At 45.3% G+C, this 22,852-nt stretch overlaps 1 protein-coding gene across 2 annotated transcripts in view; it reads right to left on the reverse strand.

Annotated features, from left to right (window-relative positions):
* Positions 1-22,852, reverse strand: part of PDE6A (phosphodiesterase 6A) — a 55,652-nt gene that overhangs the window by 19,959 nt on the left and 12,841 nt on the right. For both annotated transcript variants that reach the window (XM_029051433.2, XM_001506033.3), the window contains 10 exons: positions 22,258-22,398; positions 18,362-18,436; positions 15,153-15,217; positions 13,945-14,011; positions 13,663-13,710; positions 10,135-10,284; positions 5,727-5,870; positions 4,541-4,606; positions 3,901-4,047; positions 2,288-2,395 (listed from right to left, as the gene is read on the reverse strand). In XM_029051433.2, the coding sequence (XP_028907266.1) occupies positions 2,288-2,395; positions 3,901-4,047; positions 4,541-4,606; positions 5,727-5,870; positions 10,135-10,284; positions 13,663-13,710; positions 13,945-14,011; positions 15,153-15,217; positions 18,362-18,436; positions 22,258-22,398 (1,011 nt within the window). The remainder of the gene's footprint in view (positions 1-2,287; positions 2,396-3,900; positions 4,048-4,540; positions 4,607-5,726; positions 5,871-10,134; positions 10,285-13,662; positions 13,711-13,944; positions 14,012-15,152; positions 15,218-18,361; positions 18,437-22,257; positions 22,399-22,852) is intronic.

The following is a 22,852-nucleotide window of genomic DNA, read 5'->3' on the forward strand; positions in this document are numbered from 1 at the left end:
GTAAGCAGAGTGGTCTAGTGGATAGACCGCAGTCCCGCAAGTCAGAAGGACCTGGGTTCCAATTCCAGCTCCACCACTTGTTTGCTGTGTGAGTCTGGGCAAGTCACTTCACTTCTCTCTGCCTCAGTTACCTCATCTGAACAATTGGGATTAAGACTGTGAGCCCTATGCGGGACATGGACCGCATCCAAACTGAAAAGCCTGGACCTACCCGGCCCTTAGTACAGTGCCTGGAAAGTAGTAAGCACTTAAATACAATAAAAGATACCCAATTGGGATCAGAGTTTTTCTAGTTGTAAATATTTTTAGGTTCGCCTCAAACATTAGAAATGGAGCTCCCTGTGGACCGGAAACATGTCACTTGGCTATTCTGTACTTCCCCAGTGTCAGCATGGCTCAGTGGAAAGAGCACGGGCTTAGGAGTCAGAGGTCATGGGTTCTAATCCCGACTCGGCCACCTGTCAGCTGTGTGACTTTGGGCAAGTCACTTAACTTCTCGGTGCCTGAGTTACCTCATCTGTAAAATGGGGATGAAGACTGTGAGCCTCACGTGGGACAACCTGATTACTTTGTATCTACCCCAGCCCTTAGAACAGTGCTCGGCACATAGTAAGCGCTTAACAAATACCAATGTTATTATTAGTATTAGTATAGCACACCACACCAAGAGAGGCTTCAGTCTCATCTATCCTGCCATCTGAACTCTGGCCCATGACCTGCCTCTGGCCTGGAACGCCCTCCCTCTTCATATCCAACAGAGAAATAACCACCCTCGTCCCAAGCACTTAGGACACTGTTCTGCACGGAGTAGGTGCTTAATAATTAGTATTACTACACTGACAGGCTTTCTCTGTGAGGCTACTTGTTACTGACTCTCTTTCTCTACCCTCCCTCCTTCCCCCTCTTTCTATTCCCTTTTCAAGAAGCAACATGGCCTAGGGGAAAGAGCCCGGGCCTGAGAGTCAAGGGACATGGGTTTTAATCCCAACTCCACCGTTTACCTGCTGGGTGATCTTGGATTTGTCACAATTTCTCTGTGCCTCAGTTTTCTCATCTGTAAAATGAGAATTAAAAGACTGTTCCCCCTCCCCCTTCTATGGTGAGACTCATGTGGGACTTGGACTATGTCAGATGGGATTAGCTCATGTTTACCCCAGGGCTCAGTACGGTGTTTGGCATATAAAAAGTGCCTAATGAATACCGCAGTTTGGTCCTTCTTCTCTCCCCTCTTCCTAATGAGATTCGGTTTCAAATCGGGGCTGGCGGGGAGGGGAGGAGATAATAAACTGCCTGGCTCCTTACACACCAACTTCTCCGAGTTTCATTTTTGTTTGGTTCTACAGAAAGGATTGCCTACAACTGACTCTGCTAATGGTGCATCTCAGCTGAAAACTAGGAGTCAAATGCTGAGCATCTGAGTTTAACTTGTTAGTTGAGGTCCCCAACTGTAGACAAAATTCAACCTGCAAAGACGCTCGAGAAGAAAAAATCCAGTCCTTTATGTTGGAATACGGGACCAGAAGATCTCTGATATCCAGGGACAAAACAAGCTGTTCCAAATTTTGCTGCAGGGGCCCTGTTTGACATGAACTTCCCTGTTCTGGCCAAGGAGCAAGAGGAGAACTGGAAATTAGGATGTGACGCCAAGAAAGCACGGTGAAAGGTCGACAGTGCCAAAACTCACATCCACAAGGTCTCTTTGGCGCACTCCACTTTGTGAACTTTAATCCAAAATCCACCCCCCGCCCCAAACTCCATGTACCCTCCTGTTTTCCTTCCTCCCCACCTGAATCATCTGAAGAAGTTGTTCGGTTCTTAGTCTCTTCCACCATTTTGGAGCTACAACCATTAGAAGGTCAGGAAGAGAGAAAAGAGAGGAGAACCGTAGGACCAGATTGTTCTGGGATTCTGGACTCTAAAACCCGACCCCGCTACTTGTTTGCTGTGACCCCTGGCAGGTCACTTCGCTTCTCTGTGCCTCAGTTACCACAACTGGAAAACGAAGATCAAGACCGTGAGCCCAAATGGGACATGGACTGTGTCCAATTTAATTAGCATGTATCTACCCCAACGTTTAGTACGGTGTCCGGCACATAGTAAGAGCTTAACAAATGCCACATTGAAAAAAAAAAAGTCCTTTTACTAGGCTCCAGGGGAAGCACAGCGATTGTCTAGAACTTTCAGGCCCCACTAAGGCTCCCTATATCTTGAAGAACACTTGGAAGCTTATTAAGTACATTTTGCACCTCCAACCCGATCACGGCCGTTTCAAGGATCATCAGCCTACCGTCAGCAAAGAGAACATGGTCTGGCCCACATTAAATCCATGACGCCAGTTGTGGTAGGTGATCTTGCGGTAGCCTTTACTGAGGGAGTATATGAAACGCACCAGGGCCTGTGAAGAGAGAAAAGGAGGAGATCGTCAGTTCTTTGAGGGCAGGGAGCACCCTTTGCTCTTCCTCTCGGTCTCTTCTCCCCATAACAATGGCTCAATCAATCATTTGGGGGGTTATCAATCAATCTGTGTTATTTACTGAGCACTTACCGTGTGCCGAGCACGGCACGAAGTGCCTAGTTCAGGATCATAATAAATTCAACAGAAGCTGGAAACTTTTTTGGAGAAGAGGTGATGTCTTCACCATGGCTTCATCCTTCCTCTTTTTCAAAGTCGTTCTGAAATACCACCTCCAGCCCCCACCTGGCTCCTGTGCCTTGCTCTCCTCTCTCTCTCTCTCTGCCAACCTCTTGCTCATGCCATTCCCTCCTACCTGGAACTCCCTCTTCATATCTGACAGACCACCACTCTCCCCATCTTCAGAACCCTACTAAAATCACATCTCCTCCTCCAGGCAGCCTTCCCTGACGAATCTCTCAACCCCACACCCTGTTTTCCTTTCCTACTGCATCACCTATGCACTTGGAACTGAACCCCCTGAAGCATTCATGCCACCTTCCACGAGCATAGCACACAACCTTATTCTTAGTTGCTTCCCCTTAATACAATTGCTTTCGATGGCAGTCTCCCCCTACAATCTATATCCCACCCCTATAGATTGTAGAAATTTTGTGGCCAGAGATCATGTCTACTTAATCTAGCGTACACTCCTAAGTGCTTAGTATAGTGCTCTGCACAGAATAAGTGCTCAACAAATACCATTGATTGATTGATTGATGTGCTATAGGGAGCGGTGCGTCCTAGTGAAAATTGCCTGGCTCTGGGTGTCAGAGGACCTGGGTTCTAATAATAATGACAATAATAATAATAATTATGGTATTTGTTAAGCATTTACTATGTGCCAGGCACTGGACTAAGCACTGGGGTGGATACAAGTAAATCGGGTTGAACGTAGTCCCTGTCCCATGTGGGGCTCACAGTCTCAATCCCCATTTTACAGATGAGGTAATTGAGATCCAGAGAAATGAAGTGTCTTGCCCTAGGTCACACAGCAGACAAGTGGCAGAGCCGGGATTAGAACCCAAGACCTTCTGACTTCCAGGCCCATGCTCTCTCCATGCTGCTTTTATCTCTCAGCTCCACCACGTACTTGATGTGTGACCTGGACAAGTCACTTAACTTCTCTGTGCCTCAGTTCCCTCATCGGCAAAATAGGGATTCAATTCCTATTCTCCCTGTGAGCCCCGTGTGGAACCCGCTTCCCTTGCATCCGGCCCAGTGTTTCGAACAGTGCTGGGCATATAGTAAGCACTGAACAAATACCACGGTTATTATCAATATTAGTATTTGTTATTATTACAGGAGAATATGCCTCCGTCAGAAAAGATTCTTTGTCCGTGATAAACGGGTCAAGATTTTTACAGGGCCGAAGACTCATCTCTAGATTATTGTTACGGCAAATTTCAAAAAGGAAAGAAAGCCAAAGATCATAGGCAGGCTCTCACCTCCTGGGGGATATGAAATTTATCTACGACTTTCAGTTCGTAGTACATCTGGATCCCACACTTCACCAGCTCCAGTTCCGTCAGGGGCAGGTCGCTGAAGTGAAATTGATTAATTTCATATTGCTCTGGGTCTGGAAGTTCAGCTTGCTATACAGAGGAAAGAAATGAGCTCTGTTACCGGGGAGAGAGCAGGAGAAGGAATTTTTAGGGTATCTTTAGATTTGTGGTTAAGTTCAGAAGGGTGGGGTGCTTGTTTAGGTATCTCCAACGAGCAGCGGGTTTCCAAGATGTTTCTCCATTCCCCTGGCACTTCTAGGATCTAGCCAGATGGGAGTGGTTTTTTACAGAAGGATGTCACCAGCGACAACAAAGTGAGAGGTGTCCATCAGCTGTTGGAATCCCCTTTAAGAGGTGGCGAAACCGAGGTCCAGTCATAGGGTGAGGCAGAGGCAGAATTGGGATGACGATCGAGATTTTCGGAATCATTCTACTGCCCTGTCCCCTGAAAGGAAGGGATAGAACTTCACTCCCTCTCATGTCAATTTAAGGCTCATTTCTCACTCCCCTCCCTGGGTTCCTCTCCTTGCCATCACCAAGACCGGATGGGATGTTATCTGAGGTAATCCCCGATCCGACTTACGAGGATCTCAAAAAGTTCATCTTCTTCGCATTCATTGGGTTCTTTTCCATACACTTCTCTTGTTTTCTGGAAAGGTAGAGGCAAAGAATTTTCAAGAGCCACCCCGAAAAAATGAACCCGATTTCCTCAGAACTTTGAGGATGCCTACTATAGTCTAAGTCCACCAATGCGGCCCAAACTTCATTTGCTCAGCCTCCTGATCCCCATTCAGAATGCACCAGAATGAAGGGTGGAATTTAGCCTTGCTCTCCCTGACGGCACAAACGTGGAATAATTTCAAAACTGACACTTGCTCTTTTTGCTGTTCTTTCATCAAGTGCCTTAGCTTTTTATTTGTTCAATTTCTACACTATAAATCCGCTGAAGAAAAGTCTGACATTCCTAGCAAGATGACTGTACAGTACATGACTGTACTGTATATATGTATATACACACACACACACACACACACACACGTATATATATATATATATATATATATATATATATATATATATATATACAGATATCACTACCGTGTCTGGCTTTGACCAGCATTTGTATACATAGATGGAAGATTTTGTCATGGGCTGTGATTTATGTTGAGGCGCTAGACTGTAAATTTCTCCATTATCAATCAATCTTTAGCATTTGTTGAGCCTTTGTGTGCAGAATACTGTACTGAGCGCTTGGGAATGTACAATATAGCAGAGCTGGTAGACACAATCCCTGCCTACAGCGAGTTTATAATCTAGATTGAAGCATCCCTTATCCCACCCTCACCTCCAAATTGTAAATTCCTTGAGGGCAGGAATCATGTCTGTCAACTCTATTGTAATGTAATTTCCCAAGTGCTTAATACAGTGCTCTGCACACAGTAAGCACTTGATAAATAATAATGTTGGTATGTGTTAAGCGCTTACTATGTGCAGAGCACTGTTCTAAGCACTGGGGTAGATACAGGGCAATCAGGTTGTCCTACGTGAGGCTCACAGTTAATCCCCATTTTACAGACGAAGTAACTGAGGCACAGAGAAGTGAAGTGACTGGCCCACAGTCACACAGCTGACAAGTGGCAGAGCGGAATTCGAACCCATGACCTCTGACTCTAACATTTTCCTAGTGATAACAAAATAGCATAGGAGAACAACGTCAAGGAAAGAAGTCAAGCTGAGCCAGCAGGAAAAATAAGGGGGAAAATACTCACCAATATCCCCTGGATTTCATCGTTGCTACATTTTACATGATATTTTACCATATCTTGAAAAATATCCTTCCTGTTTTCCAGTTTGTTCATTGACTCGTAGGTGTCAGGATTTAAGACCGACCACCCAAGGAACTGGGTGAGGGACTAAATAAAAAAAAGAAAGGGCATCATCGTTAGAAAGTTTCTTCTTACTCTTCTCTGTTATAGGAATAGTTAAACCACACTTTCATGGCACAAGGTAGGCACTCAACGAATACATTGATACTGATATCGGAATATAATATTTGCATAACATTGTCTGTTAAGATCTTACTAAGACCACAATGATGAGGTAAAGCCATCTTCAGAGAAATTTACATTGCAATACCCAGAAGCAGATGCAGTGTGCTCAAGGAAGCCTCAAAGGAGAAGGAAAACTGGCTCAGATCAACGTTACCTTTAGCACGGGATAAGTGAAGTAGAAAATCAATCTATTTTAGCACCCGAACCCCTCTGTTCAAGGAATCGATAACCACAAAACGGTTCTATTTTCTTCAAATCTCTTCGTAATATTTCGAAGACTGAGTTCGTACAAGTAGGGATGCTTGAGAAGATATAGAAACTTGAGTTACACAGCCAACGTCTTCAGACCCTGTGTCACCTAAGTCACTGAAATCCCCAAATTCCCAGAACACTTATGTACATATCATATATACTCTATTTCTCCCCTTATTTGTCACTTAAGTGGCTGCCTCCCCCATTAGATTGCAAGTTCCTTGCAGGTAGGGCCCATATCTTCTAATTATTGTGTTCTTTCTCAAGTGCTTAGTGATCACTTAACCCCATATGTGAAGCCCACGTGAGACAGGGGATTTGCCCAACCTGATTACCTTGCGTCGACTCCAGTGCTTAGAACAGTGCTTGACTTAGTAAGCGCTTAGTAAATGCCTTAATTCAATTAAATTACTCGATAAATGCTACTGATCGATAGCTCTATGCTTCAGTAAATTTAAGTAGATTTGGCTGCTTTCGGCCGGCGGATAATATGTAGCTTCTTCCCATAAAGGTTCTGACTAATGCTACTTCGATGATCAAGCCAGAAGTAATATTTTAATTTTTCCTTCTGTTTCAACAGATCGACTTTCGGTAAACAATTAGGCAGAACCTCGTCTAGGGGAGAAAAAACTGTATTGTGGCCAGAAGTTAAAACACAGCAGGAACTCCATATTTATTATTAATAATAATAATGGCATTTGTTAGGTGCTTACTATGTGCCAAGCTACCGCCCATCCCGCACGCTCCGCTCCTCCGCCGCCCACCTCCTCGCCGTCCCTCGGTCTCGCCCATCCCGCCGTCGACCCCCGGGTCACGTCCTCCCGCGGTCCCGGAACGCCCTCCCTCCTCACCTCCGCCAAACTGATTCTCTTTCCCTCTTCAAAACCCTACTTAAAACTCACCTCCTCCGAGAGGCCTTCCCAGACTGAGCTCCTCTTCCCCCTCTACTCCCTCCGCCATCCCCCCTTTACCTCTCCGCAGCTAAACCCTCATTTTCCCCTTTTCCCTCTGCTCCTCCACCTCTCCCTTCCCATCCCCACGGCACCGTACTCGTCCGCTCGACTGTATAGATTTTCGTTACCCTATTTATTTTGTTAATGAATTGTACATCGCCTCGATTCTATTTAGTCGCCATCGGTTTTTACGAGATGTTCTTCCCCTCGACTCTGTTTATCGTCATCGTTCTCGTCCGTCCGTCTCCCCCGATTAGACCGTCAGCCCGTCAAAGGGCAGGGACCGTCTCTATCTGTTGCCGACTTGTTCATCCCAAGTGCTTAGTACAGTGCTCTGCACATAGTAAGCGCTCAATAAATACTATTGAATGAATGTTCTAAGCACTAGGGAAGATACAAGGTAATCAGGTTGTCCCATGTGGGGCTTACAGTCTTAATCCCCATTTTACAGATGAGGTAACTGAGGCACAGAGAAGTGAAGTGGCTTGCCCAAGGTCACAGAACAGACAAGTGGCAGAGCCAGGATTAGAACCTACACCCAAGCCTGTGCTCTTTCCACTAATCCATGCTGCTCTGATCACTGACACTTGTATTCATTCATTCAATAGTATTTATTGAGCGCTTACTATGTGCAGAGCAATGTACTAAGCGCTTGGAATGTACAATTCGGCAACAGATAGAGACAATCCCTGCCCAGTAACGGGCTCACAGCCGATAACCTATTCTTCCTCCACGGAAAAACAGGTTGCCGAAGACTATACGAACGCTAAATATCAACCGTTCTATCTTCTGCTCTCCACAGGAACGTGTGGAGAATGGGGAACGTGGGGAGGGAATGGTGTGTCTGTTTTTCTGATTGGAACTGGTTATACTGGCTTACTATCTGGTCACGCTGGGCTGCTTTTCCCTTGGAATGTGTAACTCAGTTTGTCTTTGGTTTAAAGTCTCCACTCACCATGGAGATTCGAGGGAGGAATCCAGGAAATTACCCAAATGTTGGAACAAATGGAACTGGATTCACATTTCATACTCCCTCCGACGTTCGCTAAAGAGAAGATTGGTGTTTATCAATTGGCTTGCCTTGCTTGAACCGGTAAAACGGGCATGCCATGAGGGTTCAAGGAATAAATGAACAGGGAAGGTCTCCCAGAGTCGATCGCCGTACGGGGGACTATTTATCAGAGACCCCTAAACCAGGTCCGTCGAGCCCTGGTTCCTAAAACCTGCTTCCTTAAACTGTTCCCAAGAATTACTTTTGAAAGCAGGTCCAACCCTGTGCCAAATGATGTCGGGGACAAAGGTTATCTTTGATGCCTCCCGCATTCCACTCACTGTCTTCCTGGTGACTGGCGAGAAGGGATAGAGGATGATCGATCAGTAATATTTACTGAGCCCTTACTGTGTGTAGAGCACTGTATTAATGCTTGAGAGAGCACTATATAACAGACGCATCCCCTGCCCGCAACGAGCTTACAGTCTAGAGGTTGATGAAAGGGCTGCCAATACGAGATTCCACGGCTCCTCCCTGATTCAAGACCTCTGGCATTTCCATTTTCCATTCCATAGCCATGGGATCACTGGACCCCGAGTGAGAGGGACATTGCACTCGGCTTTTACGCATGATAGGCAACTCCTTCCAGACTGCACTTGACGCCTCCCATGCCCAGGACTCTAGGCAGCGTGGCTCAGTGGAAAGAGCCCGGGCTTGGGAGTCAGAGGTTAAGGGTTCGAATCCCAGCTCTGCCACTTGTCAGCTGTGTGACTGTGGGCAAGTCGCTTCACTTCTCTGGGCCTCAGTGACCTCATCTGGGAAATGGGGATGAAGACTGTGAGCCCCACGTGGGACGACCCGATTCCCCTGTGTCTACCCCAGCGCTTAGAACTGTGCTCTGCACATAGTAAGCGCTTAACAAATACCAACATTATTATTATTATTACTTAACTTCTCTGTGCCTCAGTTACCCCCCCCCGGAAAATGGGGATTAACTGTGAGCCTCACGTGGGACAACCTGATTACCCTGTATCTCCCCCTGCGCTTGGAACAGTGCTTGGCACATAGTAAGCGCTTTACAAATACCAACATTATTATTAATGGACCCCTAAATCCACCTTTCACTCATTCATTCAGGTGTATTTTTGAGCACTTGTTGTATGCCGAGCACTCTACTAAGCACTCGTTGTGGGGAGAGAATGTGTCTGTTTATTGTTACATTTACTCTCCCACGTGCTCAGTACATTGCTCTGCGCACTCAATAAATACAATTGATTAATACTAAAATTACTACAATTATTATTAACTGGGAATTCCGGCACTAGACATTTAACCACATGAGAAGCAGCATGGCTTAGTGGTAAGAATCCGGGCTTGGGAGTCAGAGGTCGTGAGTTCTAATCCCCTTTCTACCGCTTGTCAGCTGTGTCACTTTGGGCAAGTCACTTAACTTCTCTGGGCCTCAGTTCCCTCATCTGTAAAATGGGGATGAAGGCTGGGAACCTTAAGTGGGACATCCTGATTACCTTGTATCTACCCCAGTGCTCAGAACAGTGCTTTGCACATAGTAAGCACTTAACAAATGCCATCATCATTATTATCATTATTATTATTATTATTACGGACCACAACAGGCTTTTTTGTGTATTTAGTTTTTAGCAAGGTTGGACACAAACCCACTTCTCCAAGAAAGCAACCAAAGAAAGCTTGATGCTAGAAGTGAATGGACCAAAATGACATTTCTTGAGAGAATTTTTACTCTGCTCTGATATAGTAGTTCCAGATGTCTTCCTTAAAAAGAAAGCACACCCACTCTGAAACATAAATAAAACATTCTCTAATATGACAACATGTTTCAATAGCAAATGTGCCTCTCTGCTTTATTCAAGCTGGTCGAGGACAGGTTTTCTGTGATCCCAGACTAATGTACCTCCATCAGTGTTTCATCCATGTCATCAAAGGGTTTTCCATCTTTTCGATTATAAAATGTAGCAACTCCAACGATTTCTTCCTTCTTATTGACTATCGGCATGGAAAGGACATTTTTAATCGTCCACCCAGACTCATCCAGAGGTTCTTTCTATATAAAGATAGATTGTGATTAGAAGTTAGAGAAGCCGCACGGCCTAGTGGAAAGAGCACAGGCCCGGGAGTCAGAAGGATCTCGGTTTTAATCGCGGATCTGCCGCGTGCCTGGTGTGTGACCTTGGGCAAGTCACTTCTCTTCTCCGTGCCTCAATTATCTCATCTGGAAAGGGGGGGTTGAGACCGTGAGTCCCACGTGAATCCGGGACTGTATCCACCCCGGTACTCAGTTCAGTACCTGGGACAGAATAAGCACTTAACTAATACCATTATTATTACCTTCAAAAAGATGAAGATTATGTCAGTAAACCTTACTGATGTCGGCGGAAGATTGAAATCATTCAAACCTGGAACTGATGCTTTGTTAATTTCCTTTCACCGATCACGAGAGGGAAAATACTTTGTGAGATGCTCAAGCAATCCCTCCCTACGGCAGATGGATCCTGAAGTTTCTTGGTTTCTTTATCCCAAAGGGAGACAAACTCGCTGGTGAAATTCATGCTCTTTAAACCTTTGAGCAGAGAGAATATGTAATAATGTTGGTATTTGTTAAGTGCTTACTATGTGCAGAGCACTGTTCTAAGCGCTGGGGTAGATATAGGGTAATCAGGTTGTCCCACGTGAGGCTCACAGTCTTAATCCCCATTTTACAGATGAAGGAACTGAGGCCCCGAGAAGTGAAGTGACTTGCCCACAGTCACACAGCTGACAAGTGGTGGAGCCGGGATTAGAACCCGTGACCTCTGACTCCTAAGCCCGGGCTCTTTCCACTGAGCCACGCTGCTTCTCAGGTGTCCAGACACAGGCTTCTATAGTTGAAGATACAGCCATGGGAAAGACAAAGAGATTCTAAAACCAGAAACTAGCTCAAAATCATCAGCAGGAAAAACAAAACCCAGGCACTGGCAAAGAGGGGAGGAGAGAAGCAGCGTGGCTCAGTGGAAAGAGCACTGGCTTGGGAGTCCGAGGTCATGAGTTCGAATCCCAGCTCTGCCACTTGTCAGCTGTGTGACCGTGGGCAAGTCACTTCACTTCTCTGTGCCTCAGTTCCCTCATCTGGCAAATGGGGATTAACTGTGAGCCTCACGTGGGACAACCTGATTACCCTCCATGTACCCCAGCGCTTGGAACAGTGCTCGGCACATAGTAAGCACTTAGCAAATACCAACATTATTATTATTATTAATAATGTTTGAGGAGCTCCTCACACTTTTTGTAAATGGTCACACTGGGATTTCTTGCTAGTTATTTCTGAGAGGCTTCGATTCTGAGCTTCAAACATGTAAGGAGCCAGCCTCTCGGATGAGGCAGGGCTCAGAGCCATCCTTATGGGGTCCCGGTCCTCCAATCGTTTCCCAAGAACTCGGGGGCTGTCAGTCTGGCCCTGTCCAAATTCGCAGAAACTTGCCTAAACAAGTTCTCAGAGTTAAGTTGCAAGAAAATTTAAAGTATTCTAGAGCGGAAACCAACATCTCCCTATTTCCCCATCGCAAAACAAATAGTTGACTTTAGGGATTGACCCTCGAGAAATTCTTCCACTTTTAGGGGTTGACCCTCGAGAAATTCTTCCACTCTGCTGTGGAAACACAGCGCACCCGATTCACCATAATTCTTTCTGAGATTCTTCTGGGTTCATTTGGTCACTTTACTTCAAGAGAAGCAACAAGGCCCAGTGGATACAGAGCACAGGCCTGGAGGTTCTCCCCCTGACTTGCCCATCACTGTAGATGACACCACCATCCGTCCTGTCTCGCAAGCTCGTAACCTTGGCGTTATCCTTGACTCCTCTCTATCATTCAACCCACATATTCAATCCGTCATCAAATCCTGTCGGTCCCACCTTCACAACGCTGTAAAAATCCACCCTTTCCACTCCATCCAAACTGTTACCACGTTCATCCAAGCACTTACCCTATCCTGCCTTGATTACTGCATCAGCCCTCTTGTTGACCTCTCTGCCTCCTGTCTCTCCCCACTCCACTCCATACTTCACTCTGCTGACTGGATCATTGTTTCTACAAAAACATTCAGTCCACGTTTCCCAACTCCTCAAGAACAGGTTCATGGTATTTATAGAGAAGCAGCGTGGCTCAGTGGAGAGAGCCCGGGCTTGGGAGTCAGAGGTCATGGGTTCTGATCCCCGCTCCGCCACTTGTCAGCTGTGTGACCGTGGGCAAGTCACTTCACTTCTCTGTGTCTCAGTTCCCTCATCTGTAAAATGGGGATGAAGACTGTGAGCCTTATTTGGGACAACCTGAATACCTTGTATTTACCCCAGCGCTTAGAACAGTGCTTGGCACATAGTAAGTGCTTAACAAATGCCAATATCATTATTATTGGCTCTAAAGCACTCAATCACCTTGCCCCCTCCTACCTCACCTTGCTGCTCTCCTGCTACAATCCAGGCTGCATGCTTGGCTCCTCTAATGCCAACCTACTCACTGTACCTCCATCGTATCTGTCTTGCCGCCAACATCCTGGAATGCCATCTCTCTTCATTCTGACAGAGAAAACTCTCCCCACTTTCAAAGCCTATTGAAAGTGACCTTCCCCGACTAAGCCTTCATGTCCTCTTTTCCCACTCCCTTCTGTGTCACCTCTAATCCCTTTTATATCACACACCCCCAGCCCCACAGAACCTAAGTACATATCCCTAATCCCGTAAGCTTGATTCTATTTATTGCTATTGTTTTTGTCTGTCCGTCTCCCCCGATTAGACCGTAAACCCGTCAATGGGCAGGGACTGTCTCTATCTGATGCCGATTTGTACGTTCCAAGCGCTTAGTACGGTGCTCTGCACATAGTAAGCGTTCAATAAATACTATTGAATGAATGAGCTCATTGTGGACGGGGAGTGTGTCTGTTATATTGTTGTGTTATGGTCTCCCAAGCACTTAGTACAGTGCTTTGCACACACCTGAGCACTCAATAAATATGATTGATTGATTGGGAGTCAGAAAGATCTGGGTTCTAATTCAGACTCTGCCCCTTATCAGCTGTATGTCCTTGGACAGACACTTCACCTCTCTGGGCCTCAGTTACTGCATCTGTAAAGTGGGAATTAAGACTTTGAGCCCTATGTGAGATAAGGACTGTGTCCTATCAGATTACCTTGGTACAGTGCCTGGCACATATTAAGCGCTTAACAAATACTACAATTATTATTATTATTATTTACTGGATTTAATGATCTGCTTAGCGATTGTCATTCATTGGCTCATCTATCCTTTTACCATTCATCTTTCCCCTTCACTTAAATTGCATCTCTCTTCAGTGGTGATCAGAGTTCACGCTCAAACAACTGATGAAGTCTATCGCTACTTCTCAATTGGGAAAGTGATCAGATAGCTAGTTCATGGAAAATACCCCTTACCTGAAATGCAAAAAAATCTTCTGCAGGAGCATTCATAATGTTGCAGATCTGGAAGAAACAAAGGAGTAACATATTATTGATGCTAACTGATATTTTGAGAGTGTCCGTAGCTTTACTCAGATATTCAATAGGCGTAGTCTAATGTCTACACACAATCTCTAAACATAGAGACAGACTATAGACAACCTCTATGCATCATTCTTCCCCTTCCCTTTCCCATTCCATTCCCAAATCCTTTCAAACCTGAGTGAGAGTTGAGCCTTTTTCTCATCCAATACTCACCAGGCCATTTTGGGCAACATAGGTTGGGAGGCCACTAACTAAGGCCCAGTGATCAGGAGTTGGATTCCTGTTAAAGCAAAGAATATACATTGTCGTGGTATTGGTCTGGATTTTTGGAAATGTGGGTTATTTTTCACTGATGGTAGTCTGTGTGGCAGGTGCTTTTCAACCCAGACTCTAGAGACCCAAAATAGCAGAAGAAGAAAAAGAAGAAAGAGGAGGAGGATTTGTAATTTGTAATTGTTTTTTAATTGTATTGGAAATTTTGTCCAATATAGTTTAGCAATAGCCTTATTTTCTTCTTCAAAAATCTTGAAACAACTTAACTCCTGCCCCTGCCCCTGGTTTCCTGGCTTCTTTTCTTCTCCATCCTCCTTCCCTTGGCTAACAGAGTTGATTCCTGATTGAAGTTTCTGAAACCAAATTTCAACCCGATCTCCTCTAGATGTGACAAGAACTGAAGGCTTGTAAAGGCTTTACGATCTTTGCTATATTGATCTCCATGTAAATCCACCTTTTGTTTTTTATGGTTGTTGGCCTTATGCCTGAGTTGGCTTTGATTTTCAAGAAATGAATATACGGAGATGACTTCAAAGGTGCACGGAGAAGCTCGAACGGAGTTTAGTTGTTTCAGGATGTTTTAAGAAGAAAATAAGGCTATTGCTTAGCTCTTTTGGACAAAAGGTTAATACAATTAAAAAAAAGAATTATAAACTACCAATCATTTATTTAATATTATAAGATTGCTTTGAATTGCTCTTAGATTGTGAGCCCCTTGAGGGACAGGGACCGAGTTTGATACTCACCTCTATCATAAGCTGTATAATCAGTGCTTAACCAATACCATAAAAAAGGGACAAGGGAGGTGGGGAAAAGCAGGAGAAAGTAGTGCATTCAAATTCTTTGTGAAGCAAATTCACTATCAGTGAGAAAAAAGAAGTAGAAGGAAGAGAAGGAGGAGGAGGAAAAGAACAAGGAAAGGAAGAGGAGGAGGAGGAAAATAACAAGGAGAGGAGGAGGAGGATGGCTTTTTCAGTACTTCTCAGTACAGTGCTCGGCATACAGTAATCACTTAATAAATAATATTATCATTACTACTACTAGAGTAACAAATAGTACTATGACTATTATTATGACTACTTCTACTAAGTTTGGAGTAAGCCTCTCCTGGATGACCCAAGTCATGGGAACTCAACTTGGAAACTTACGGGATCACCTTAATGTCCTCTTTGCCATGTAAGATGTAATCAATGACTTTGTAAAAGTTGATTTCCTGTGTAAAAGGGGAGAAAGGAGGAAGGAAATAATGAGTGAAAGGGGCAATAAACACAATATTAATGTTTGATTCTAATGCATAAACTATCCAGGGGTCAGCTTCATATTCTCTGGTCACAGGCAAGAGTTTTTAACAGTACTTCATATGGGTGGGAACTATAACTCAACTACAAGTAATTATAGTCCTAGCCTATATTTATATCTCCCTCTGCGACATCTGAAAACAAAAGAAAAAGTTGCACTGAATTTAAATCAACTTCACATTGACTATTTTAGTGACTATTGCTTTTCATTTGTTTCTGTGTGACAAATTGAGATCATTTCATGACTTCAGCAATCCCACAGTGCCTTTCACTGATCCAGGGGATAACAGAGGTTACCAAACAGATGCACCTACGCTTTCATATGAGATTGAAAGGAAACCGGCAACTTTAGGGGATGAGTTTTAATTAATAATTAGGGCAAGAGTTTAATTGCAAAGTTACCAGTGAAATGCAATTTACTGGGCAGCTACTTCTATTGGACAGTTACTATATCTCACAAGTTTCCAGAACCAAGGGTTAGTGACATGATAGAAAGGGGGCAAAAACAGCTGTAGAACAGTGACACGTTACGGAGGTCACTCTATATGGCACATTATCAAACATTCACCCTTGGCAGAAATCAGTCTGAAGTTTTCATGTCAAGCCCTGGAGACGTTTTGGTCCTTAATAGAGACCGTGCATTTTTTTTAAAAACTTCATATTATTCACTGCCCTAAGATGGAGGCGTCCAGCTGAGGTCGTGTGAGCAACACTCTTCCCCCATGAGATTTCCTGATCCTTTTTCATACTTCCATATAAACTTCCCCGACTCTGAATCCAGCTAGCAAATGTTAATCAGGGGGCAGGGGAAGTAGACCATCAGGGCGAGGCAGAGTTATCCCCCCAAACTCCTTTCTTGCATGATCCCCGTTGGCCCTCTCTCTATCCCAGAGTTGGGATTTAATAGTATCCAGGGCCAAAAGCAAGCACAGGCAGCAAGCTGGAATGGTGAGGAGAATGAAGAGAGAAAAGGGAAGCAGGGCAGAAAGAGAACAGAAAGAAGGGAGATAAGTTCAAAAGAGCCAGGGAGGAGGAGAAGAAACACGAGGGGTAAAACTGGAAGGGAATCTCATGGGGATAACATTTGTCAAATGGCTCCGCTCCAGAAAAACGTCCTATTATCTGCCACTGAGCTACATAGCAACGGGGGCTCCGAGGATGAGGACTCCAAAAACAAAGACCCACTCTGAGAAGGAATATGGCACATGGCTACCACAAGAGCTTTGGGTTAAACCACCACACAAATCCCACGAGAGAAGTGGTGGAGCCTCGTGAAAACAGCCTGGCAATCCGAGGACCTGGATTCTAATCCCAGCTTTGTCACTTGTCTACTAGGTGACCTTGCACAAGTCACTTCTCTGGACTTCAGTTACCTCTTCTGCAAAATGGGGATTAAGACTTTGAACCCCATGTGGGATAAACACCGTGTCCAATCTATCTTGTATCTGCCCCCAGAGCTTATATAATAATAATGATAGTAATGATGGTATTTGTTTAGCATGTACTGTAAGCCAGGCAGTGTAAATCAAATGAATAAATACCACTTTTAAAAACAGAGGGAGATGCAAGTAGTTTCTAACCCCCAGGGAGGATTGGTTTCTAGGATTTTGGTTAGTCAGGTCTATAGGAGACTGTAAATTTGCTGTAGGCAGGGAACATGTCCAATGAGTGTCGTGCTCTGCACACAGTAAGCACTCAATAAATACAATTGATTACGCTGCTCCCCATTTCTTTGTTCCCCAACTTCACCTAGTTGTTGACATAAAATGAAAACTAGAGTTTCAGGGTAAAGAATGAGGAATCGAACAGTCGCTGTGGCACAAGGAAACACAACTTTCTACTTGTACAGCAACCTCAAAATCCATTCCGTTGCCAACATGCTTCTTCCATAATCATCAGCTTTATCACTACATATGTAGAAAGACCTAAACCCTTGAGAGTCAAAACCTAAGAATTAACCGATGCTAAAGTCAATCTTCAGGAGAGCAACTGCTTTCAGATGACCGGCAGTCTTCGGAGATATCAGTAATTCAGCTCATGCCAAAACGGCCTATCTGAAAGATTGCTAGCAAAAAGAATACTCAGCTGTTGTGTGGCATCCTGTTGAAGAGGAATTTTAAAGATGACCAATCAAATTCCATCCATGCTATGTTCGCTGAAGACACAATATATATACATATATATTAATAATAGTATTTATCAAGCACTTACTACGAGCCAGGCGGCGTACTAGGTGTGGGGTAGATCTAATCAAGTTGAACACAGTTCACGTCCCACATGGAGCTCACCGTCTTAATCCCTCGTTTCCGACCTGTGTTTACAGAAGTCCTGTTTATTCACTCCTTGTCCCCTGTGGGAATATGGCTGGAAGGGACGGGAGAGCGGAATAGACACTAAGCAAACCAACTGTCCTTTAATCAGATCCAGCGTGCAGGTGGTGGTCTTGGAGATGCAGGATAGAGTCGTTCGTTGTTCTTTACCGGAGATGCCATCTGCTCTAGAGGCAGCACACTCTTCTCTCCTTTAAAACCTCCTCAGCTCACCACCTGTGCCCCTGAGAGCGCTTTGATGGTCTTTGCTTCTGGCCCAAACCAGGCTACGGAGACTCGGCAGCGTGTTGTTTGAATAGGGGGAAAGAGGCTTTTATCATGTGCTGCTCCTTTACAGTTGATTGGGAAACAGGTTTTGAGAAAGGAGATTCCTCGGGTGAAGATAATAACAACGATGGTATTTGTTAAGCGCTTACTATGTGCAAAGCACCGTGCTAAGCGCTTACAAGGTAATCAGGTTGTCCCACCTGGGGCTCACAGTTTTAATCCCCATTTTACAGATGAGGTAACTGAGGCACAGAGAAGTGAAGTGACTTGCCCACGGTCACACAGCTGGCAAGCGGCGGAGCCGGGATTAGAACCCACGGCCTCTGACTCCCAAGCCCTGGCTCTTTCCACCGAGCCACGCTGGACATTTTCCCTCACCTGTGATTTGGTGATTCCTTTGGCCATCAGTTTCCCTGCACTTCACTTAGAAATCTGTCAGGAAAAAGAAGTGAAGCAACCTACCCTTCCATCTGGGGTTCTGGGTCCGGAGTACGGGGGGGCTTCTCCCATCAAGACCGGCCACACGTCAAAAAATTCCTGAGAAAGATAACAGTGGAAAGCTGTTATCACTGATGAGGTGATTTCAAAATGGATAGGGGAAGAAGGGGGGGGGGGTGGGGAAGGAAGAGACATTTATGGCTCAATAGAGGGGTTTTTAAAATGGTATTTAAGTTATTATTATTATTATGGTATTTGTTAAGTACTTACTTTGGGAAATAATAATAATGTCGGTATTTGTTAAGCGCTTACTATGTGCTGAGCACTGTTCGAAGAGCTGGGGTAGATACAGGATAATCAGGTTGTCCCACACGAGGCTCACAGTCTTCATCCCCATTTTACAGATGAGGTAACTGAGGCCCAGAGAAGTTAAGTGACTTGCCCACAGTCACACAGCTGACAGGCGGTGGAGCTGGGATTCGAACCCATGAGCTATGACTCCCAAGCCCAGGTTCCTTCCACTGAGCCACACTGCTTCTGCTGCTGCTGGAAAGCAGCGAGGCTCAGCGGAAAGAGCACAGGCTTAGGAGTCAAAGGTCATGAGTTCTAATCCCAGCTCCGCCACCTGTCAGCTGTGTGACTTTGGGCAAATCACTTCACTTCTCGGTGCCTCAGTTACCTCATCTGTAAAATGGGGATGAAGACTGGGAGCCTCGTGTAGGATGACCTGATTACCCTGTATCTACACCAACGCTTAGAACAGTGCTTGGCGCATAGTAAGTGCTTAACAAATACCAACATCATTATTATTATGATGTGCCGAACACTGTTCTAAGCACCGGGGTAGATACAAGGTAATCAGGTTGTCCCAAGGGGGGCTCACAGCTATAATCCCCATTTTACAGAGGAGGTAACTGAGTCACAGAGAAGTTAAGTGACTTCCCCAAGGTCACGCTTCAGACAAGTGTCGGAGCTGGGATTAGAATCCGAGTCCTCTGACTCCCAAGCCCGTGCTCTTTCCACTAAGCCTTGCTACTTGCCCAATAAGCGCTTATTACGTGTCAAACACTGTTCTAAGCGCTGGGGCAGGTACAAGTTAGTTAGGTTGGACGCAGCCCCTGTACCATAAGGGGTTCACAGTAAGAACTAGGAGAGCATGAGGGTTTGAGGTGAAGACAAGCTCAGATACAGCGTAGACATCACTACTGCTCCCAGCCCAACCTCTCTCCAAATGTGTTTTGTGAGATCAAATCAACCCATCATTTTCACTGGAGCATTTTCTCATCTATCAGTCTTTCCATTAGATTTTGAGCTCCTTGAGGGCAGAGGATGTGTCCTTTTTTTGTCCTCTCCCAAATGCCTGCTACAGTGCTCTGCTCTCAGTAGATGCTCACGAAAAGGGAAGCAGCGTGGCTCGGCGGAAAGAGCCTGGGCTTCGGAGTCAGAGGTCACGGGTTCGACTCCCGGCCCTGCCACTTGTCAGCTGTGTGACTGCGGGCAAGTCACTTAACTTCTCTGTGCCTCAGTTACCTCATCTGTAAAACGGGGATTAACTGTGGGACGACCTGATGACCCTGTATCTCCCCCAGTGCTTAGAACAGTGCTCTGCACATAGTAAACGTTTAACATATACCAACATTATTATTATTATTATTGTCAGCTGTGTGACTGTGGGGAAGTCACTTAACTTCTCTGTGCCTCAGTTCTCTCATCTGTAAAATGGGGATGAAGACTGTGAGCCCCACGTGGGACAACCTGATTCCCCTGTGTCTACCCCAGCGCTTAGAACAGTGCTCGGCACATAGCAAGCGCTTACCAAATACCAACATCATTATTATTATTATTAAAAATCCCTTTGCTTCTTTGCCAGGCACAGTATTAAGCACCAGGGTAGATCCAAGATAGTCAAATTGGACACAGTTGATGCCCCACATGGGGCTCACAGTCTTAATCCCCATTTTACAGATGAGGTAATTGAGAAGTTCAGTGACTTGCCCAAGGTCACACAGCAGACAAGTAGCAGAGCCGGGACTAAACCTCGAACGAGGCGCTTTCCATTAGGCCATGTTACTTCCCATGCTGCTTCTCCATCTTGTTCTTGCTCAACTTAATTTCTGCCCGAGGTTTGATAGTAGGGAGGCCCTCTTAGGGGAACAAAAAACCCCCTTCATCATCAGATTGGCTTGCGGAAATGAAAATTCAAATGTCCCAGTTTCAAGTATTGATTCCTCAAGTGACCAGACAGTCAGTTGGTGAAGAAGAGTTATTGATCTGAGCACTGTGGAGAAGTAAAGGAGCACAGAACGATGTGGAATTGGATAGGAGAGCTTGCTCCGCCAAAATGCACCAAAATACAAAACACACCTCTGGATCAGCAAAACACCCCACTCCCATTTTGGATACCATTTAACTTAATTGCTGACATCTGAATAATAATAACAGTAATGATAATAAATGTATTTGTTTAGTTTGCAGAGCACCGTACCAAACTCTGGGGTAGATACAAGATGGTCAGATCTCCCGTGAGGCTCACAGTCTAGGTAGGAGGGAGAGCAGGGATTGGATCCCCATTTTACAGATAGGGGAAATGAGGCACAGAGAAGTGACTTGTCCAAGGTCACACAGCAGACAAGTGGCAGAGCTGGAACTGGAACCCAGGTCCTCTGACTCCCGGGGCCAGGCTCTTTTCACTAGGCCACGCTGCTATGTTCGAGGTTGTCCACTCATTCATTTAATAGCATTTATTGAGTGCTTACTATGTGCTTAATGTCCTTATTAATGTGCTGTTTCGATGATCTTATTCCCGGAGTTTCCCTAACTGGCACAGCGGCCTAGCGGCTCCTCGCTGACTTTGGGGAAAATGCCATCAAGCAAGACACCCTCGGAGCTGAACTTCATCCGACCCAAATGTCGGGAAGTAGCAAGGAAAGAGGGTGCGCCAGAGACAAGAGAAAATATTTCTAGAATAACGTTCCACCGCAACCACTGTGTCGGGTTACCGTTCATCAAGATTTGGGATAAATCACCCCAGAGCATCACCATCTAGCTCATGAGAGGATTTTGATTTAACTCCGAGAGTTAGCGTCCTTTCTGTGTCTCTTTTAGAGGTCTAATCTAGGACTACGTCTACCCGAGATGTATATCGGTAACCAGCACATCAGTTTGAATTTTTTCAATTTTCTTTTGCAATTAAGGGGAGATCGCTTTGTTGAGTAGTGACCACTGTAACTCCAACGCACTTGGTAACAAAGAGAAAAGGGCCCAGTTTGCTTGGCAAATAGTGTGGCCTTGGGGAAAACGCACGGTGCCGGGATAGAGGAGACCTGAGTTTTATTCATTCAATAGTATTGATTGAGCGCTTACTATGTGCACTGTACTAAGCTCTTGGAATGTACAAATCGGTAACAGATAGAGACGGTCCCTGCCCTTTGACAGACAATATTTAACGGGCAATACGGGTTTTAATATCGCCTCCACTCCTTGCCTGCCGCGTTAGCGCCTGGTGGGCAGGGAATGTGTCTCTTTATTGTTGCATTGTACTCTCCCAAGTGCTTAGTACAGTGCTCTGCGCACAGTCAGCTTTCAATAAATATGACTGACTGACCTACTTTAGGCAAGTGCCTTAACTCCTCTGTGGCTCAGTTACATCATCTGTAAACCTGAGGAGAAGCTACGTCTTCTCCCTCGCCCTTAGACTCTGAGCCCCATGCGGAACAGGGACTGATTGTATCCACCCCACTCCTCGTCATCATCGTCGTCGTCGTCATCATCGATAAAGAATGACTCCGGAGAGAATGGTGAATTACATCAGCGCTCACACTGTTCAGAGATCTCCCAGACTTTTTCTGGTGCGGCCCGGTAGCCAATTAAGACGGAATTCGCATCAAGGGGAATGATAGATAATTTCCAGATGAGCGCACCTTTTGTTTGGTCATGTCCAAAAGGCCCACGGAGTATCTGTCGCAGTTGAGGAAGGCGCGGACCGTATAGAGAGCTTTGTGAAACTGTCTCTCAATGTCCGTGAGCTCCTCGAACACTTTGCTGCCAGACCACAACAGTACCTAAAAGAAAGCAAAATAATAATAATAATAACGTTGGTATTTGTTAAGCGCTTACTATGCGCAGAGCACTGTTCTAAGCGCTGGGGGAGACACAAGGGAATCGGGTGGTCCCACGTGGGGCTCACAGTGACTTGCCCAGGGTCACACAGCTGACAAGTGGCGGAGCCGGGATTAGAACCCACCACCTCTGACTCCCAAGCCCGGGCTCTTGCCACCGAGCCATGCCGCAAAAGAGACACTTGCAGGTTCGGTTGAGAAAAGAAAACCGAATAGCTGAAACCCAATCGATCGATGGTTAGCTCACTGTGGGCAGGGAATGTGTCTGTTTATTGTTCTATTAAACTCATAGATGTGTTTACCTATTATACTCACAGGTGAATTCCCTGTGATGCGGATTCCATCTTAGTTGGCTACCAAGTGTTTAATGCAGCGCTTTGCACACAGTACGGGCTCA

The sequence above is a fragment of the Ornithorhynchus anatinus genome, chromosome X1, assembly GCF_004115215.2.
Source record: "Ornithorhynchus anatinus isolate Pmale09 chromosome X1, mOrnAna1.pri.v4, whole genome shotgun sequence".
Taxonomy (NCBI): Eukaryota; Metazoa; Chordata; class Mammalia; order Monotremata; family Ornithorhynchidae; genus Ornithorhynchus; species Ornithorhynchus anatinus.